The sequence below is a fragment of the Aedes aegypti genome, chromosome 2 (assembly GCF_002204515.2).
Source record: "Aedes aegypti strain LVP_AGWG chromosome 2, AaegL5.0 Primary Assembly, whole genome shotgun sequence".
NCBI classification, from domain to species: domain Eukaryota; kingdom Metazoa; phylum Arthropoda; class Insecta; order Diptera; family Culicidae; genus Aedes; species Aedes aegypti.
Window position 1 is genome coordinate 178,549,153 of NC_035108.1, and position 5,047 is coordinate 178,554,199.

A 5,047-nucleotide genomic window follows, 5' to 3' on the forward strand; every position below is an offset into this window, starting at 1 on the left:
CACCTACGAACTATCCATTTCTGTCAGTAGATGGTCTCATTGTTATAAAAAAAAAAACTTTGCCGAAGACACTAAATCCCGGAAACGCTTGGTGATCTCGTCAGCTATGCTTATGCTTATGCTTAAGATGAAGATAATTGAAGCCTAGCCTCAAATTTTCAGCTCAACCGGATGTTTAGTTCTTCAGATTTGTGCTTTTGAAAATCTGAAGTCTGGCTTCGATACATCTTCACCTTAAGGCTAAGTAGCCCGTCATTTGGTTTGGCATCCATGTTGGCTTTGTAGGTTGCAATTTCAAAGTAACAAAACTAAGTCAAGTAATATTGATTTAGAAAAGTATCACTTTTTCAGCTATGTCAGCACAAAACCAACTGATTGTCATCAAATTGCAATCGTGATACGAATCATCCAAAATCATCGATGCCTAGTACAAATTTCAATGATGGCCTACTTCGCCTTGAGACCTTCCCAATGCTTTTACTAGAACGTCTATCGAAAAGTTGCATAACATCTGCCTATACATTAAACGTTTTGTTTGAAATTCATGCCCAAAATTCTGTGAGAATCCATCCTATGTTTTTGGAAATAATGTCAGGCTAATCAATTTTTGTTTAAATTTGATATGAATTAACTTCTGTCTTTCAAACAGAGAACAAAGTAACGAAATAAAAATAATTGAACTATTTTTTCTCTTCTGTTTCTTCTCTACATTACGTCATCACTGGGACAGAGCCTGCTTCTTAACTTAGAGTTTAATGAACACTTCCACAGTTATTAACTGAGAACTTCCTTTGTCAAAGTTGCAATTTTCGCATTCGTGTATCATGTGACAGGTACGATGATATAATTCGTTCAGAGACGTCAAGGAAACTCCCATTACGAAAAGATTCCTGATCGACCGGGAATCGAACCCAGACACCTTCAGCATGGCATGCTTTGTAGCCGCGGACTGTAACCACTCGGCTAAGAAATAATTGAAAAAATCTTATTATAACTCTCAAATCGAACATGTACAGACATATGTATGGAAAAGTTTATTAATTAATCAAACTAATGATAAAATAGTCAGACTGCTCGACATGCACGTATTTTTAAAATAACAAATTCACTTATTTGGACTTGACTGCTGTAGATGATCTATCACTTACACGTAAATATTGAATTCATGATAAAACTGAACGTCTCTACCACCTTGGAAGTCATTAAAAGGATTATGGCGATTCCATGGCACCCAAAGCTGTGAAAATTGTTTAAAGACCTCGCAAAAAGTTAATGATCAACCCTGAACCAAATTGATAATTGTCATCCATTGCAATCAATACTACACATCCCTTATTTGCATCATATATTTTACTTTCGTTATTTTAATTTCTTTGGAATTCTCCATCAGTTAAGGAACTCATTTAATTTATCACAGATCAAAGCGAAACCTCTAGTCTTATTCGTATTTGGTCTGATGGCTGTAGCTATCCTCATGACCATGGTATTGCGCTGGATAGTGGTGCTGGGTGTGATGATCCTCATTATGCTGCTGTAGTTGCTGCTGATGATGATGATCGTCATAAGCTGCGGGAGCATAATGAGGTTCAGCGTGATGTTCTTGGTGACGATGGGCCACCTTCTTTACAACGGCATTGAATCCATGATGAGGATCAGCGGTGTATTCCACAATGCGTTCCGTACCATCGGAATCGAGCAGAGTGTATTGTCCTTTTACGACATCTCCATCACGGTGCTCCCAGTGAGTTTTGTGATCTCCAGTGTGGTCATCCTTCACTCCGTACTCGAATTTGTACATGGGATGATCATCATGATGATCTTCATCGTGGTGACTATCATGCGCGTTAGTTTCGTGTTGAACCTCTTCCTGTTGGTAGTGTGGTGCCACGTGTTTCGATTCCACGTGATATTCGTGCTCTGCTGGAAGGTGATATCCCGAGGAGGCAGTAATGGCCACAAACACCAAAATGCACGATACCTGTCAGCAAAAGAAACAAACCCAAATTGAGACATTTGAACCAATAAACTTACATCACATCAAACTCTACCTTCAACATTTTTCTTGTTTTCGAATGCTGTTGATTGAACGACCACGAATGGAATAATGTCTTTCTCGATGGCGAACCTGCATTTATATACAGGGCATTTGTAAACAATCCTCAATCCAATTAGTTACAACTAACAAACTCAAAGTTGGCGGGCCAATTTGGACAACTAATAAAAAAAAGAGCAGCAGATGAAACCCCTTCTTCATTTTTTCTTTCAATTAATAAATAAAATAGCATCCAGCCCTGCCAAATTTGCGCTCGACCTTCAAAACGAAGCCGAGCGACCGATGTCAAAGCAATCTCGAAGCTAGGAACCACACGTGCCCGTGCCACACCTCACAAAGTGAACCGGTGGATTTCCATCACAGTTGCTGAGGAACATGATCGGGTGAGGAAAACGGTTGAAATTGTTTCTAATTGTCCAAATGTAGATGAGGAAATCAGCCGTCGGGTGATCGTCCTCACAAGGAACGAGGGTGAAGAATATACCACAGACAAACAGACGTAACACTTAGAACAAATCGCGATCAAAATCATAGTCACGAGGACATGTACGCCCAATGCTAAAATCGGTGTGTTTGGCCGACGGGCAAACAGATGGCGTTAGTGTGTAAACGTCAAACGCGAACAAAAACGATGCGAGCGCTGTGGGTGGCGGATTGGCCACCTACCATATTTTTGAATCAACCGTTAAAAAGGTGGTCGATGGACAATGATGAGAGTGTGACGTCTGTTTGTCTGTGAATATACCGTTTATTAAATGAGTTAGTGAATACTCATATTTCTGAATTGGGTTTAAAGTAAGCGTGAATTCAATAGAAATTGCCGAGCAAGGAAATTGGGCTTCTACTCAATATGCTCTTCTTCTTGGCATAATGTCCCCATTGGGACAGAGCCTGCTAAGGAGGGCTTCTTAACTCTATATATTTATATAATAATAATAAACGTAACGCTATAATAATAAACGTAACGCCAGAAAGAAGAAGAAGTCAATGTCAAAACATGGCAATCAAAGGATATCTATTCAAAACTATAATTTTAAACTAATGTGTATATAGCGAAAACTTCACGAGTCGATGTTCCATGATTTGATATTGACTTCTAAGTTTTTGACATTTCGTGTAGTTGTTGTTTCGGATTTGGACTTTGTTTGCGATTGCGAAGCAGCTTAGCCTGCTTAGCTGCACAGCTATCTTTTCAAACGCAATCAATCAATCAATTCTTCCAAAAATTCTTCCATTGATGTTCAAAAATAATCTTAGATGAATTTCCTCATAATTTGCTTCAGAAAATTCTTGAGCACCCGAACGCATCTACTTTCAGTAATTTCACAGAGCCCATCTCAGGATTTTCTCCAGCTATGTCTACTTCTTTTTATAGAATATTTTGCAGAAATTCTTTCAGGAGTTCTTCGAAGAAAATCCAGAGAGGAATTTTCTAGGAAGATCTAAAAAACTTTTCGCGCATTTTTTTTTTCAGTCATCCTTACAGGCTTTTTCAAATATGATTTTTCAAGAATGTATGCATATCTCATTCATAGGAGTTGCTCGAAAATTTATTAAGGAACTATTCGAGGAAACATAATAAATACTATTCCAGGAATCCCTCAATAATTAAAATTTGTGTTGCTATTGAAGTTTGACCAAGAAATTCTCCAGCATTTCATTCAAGGATTACTTCTGCAGTCCAAACAATTTATTCAGTAACTTGTAAAGTAAAATTTTAAAGAATCCAAAAAAATAATTAAAAAATTCACACTAAAATTCTTTCGATTATTGTGTCACCAATTTCTTCAGATATATCACCCGATTATTCTCCAGCAATGCCTGCAGGATATTATCCAGAAATTCAATTGATTTTTTTTTTCAATTATCTTAGCAGTTTGTCTAGAAAATTCTCCAAGGTTTCCTCAAGAGTCCAGGATTTCTTTCAGAAAACCTTGTGAGAGTTAATTACGGAGTAGCGTAATCCGGGGTAACATTGATCACTTTTTGGATATTTCTTAAAAAAGTCATTTGAACATGCATATGTTGCAAGTTTTATATTTTTACTGACACCCAATGCTCATGTCTGTATACTGTATTTTGTTTTCTGAAGATTTAAAGCACATATAAAAAAAATGTTTAAATGATTTTTTGTTTTAGCCGATATGGGGTAACATTGATCACCCGTGAAGACAACATTCGGTAATATTGAAAATATCATAACTAACTATAGTTTTAGCGATGTTAATTTTAGTAACAACTGCATTTCTTCTGCTCATATCGTTTTCAGAACTCATGTGAGACATGATTCTTTGAGAGTTGCATCCATAATCATGAAAATCATTATTTCCAAAAGTTGAAAATTTTACGCATGAACACAACTCAATTTTTGTAAAAACCTTTAGTTTAATAGTTCTCATCAAAAGTCAGATCAAGGTTGTAAGCCAGGTTCGAATTGGTTCGGCCAACCATTTTGGAGAAATTTACAAATTAACAAGATCTATGCTAGACGCATTATTAAGGCACTTGATACCAACCCCCCCGCGAAGTGACAGATAACGCAATTTTCACGTACCTACTTGCATCGTAAACAATGGGGCTATCCACCGCTGCCGGCACGATTTTTCACTATGGCAGATCGGAATTTTGTTTCGTTGTTGACGGGTGCAAAACAACGAATGGAATGAAATGAAATAAGGGCGAGTCTGATATTTTCGTCTTCCAATGGAAATAAATTTAGTATAATCACCAAGTTTTAGCACCAAATGAATTTAAAAGCGCACCAATTCATTCGGTGAAAAGATTGAATGTCCTTTTAGTGCTTTGGTTTGCGGGAAAGTAATCCTTGAGAAATTAGTTACAATACAGCCTAACTGATTTTGTGGATCTCTTTTAGTCCCTCATAAGAAAGCGCAACCGTAACATAAAATAAAATAAAATATTGTGGGCCTCGTGGCTGTGCGTTTAGTGTCGTCAGGCATTTAAACGCATCGTGTCATAGAGTGTGGGGTGGTT

The 5,047-nt window shown here is 37.4% G+C and overlaps 1 protein-coding gene across 1 annotated transcript; it reads right to left on the reverse strand.

Annotated features, from left to right (window-relative positions):
- Positions 1 to 1,328: 1,328 nt before the first annotated feature.
- On the reverse strand, positions 1,329 to 2,135 carry LOC5571374 (histidine-rich glycoprotein). The gene is made up of 2 exons (XM_001659606.2): positions 2,049 to 2,135; positions 1,329 to 1,978 (listed from the first exon to the last, which is right to left on the reverse strand). The coding sequence occupies exons 1-2, from the start codon at positions 2,055 to 2,057 to the stop codon at positions 1,439 to 1,441; spliced, it is 549 nt and encodes a 182-aa protein (XP_001659656.2). The 5' UTR covers positions 2,058 to 2,135; the 3' UTR covers positions 1,329 to 1,438.
- Positions 2,136 to 5,047: the final 2,912 nt, after the last annotated feature.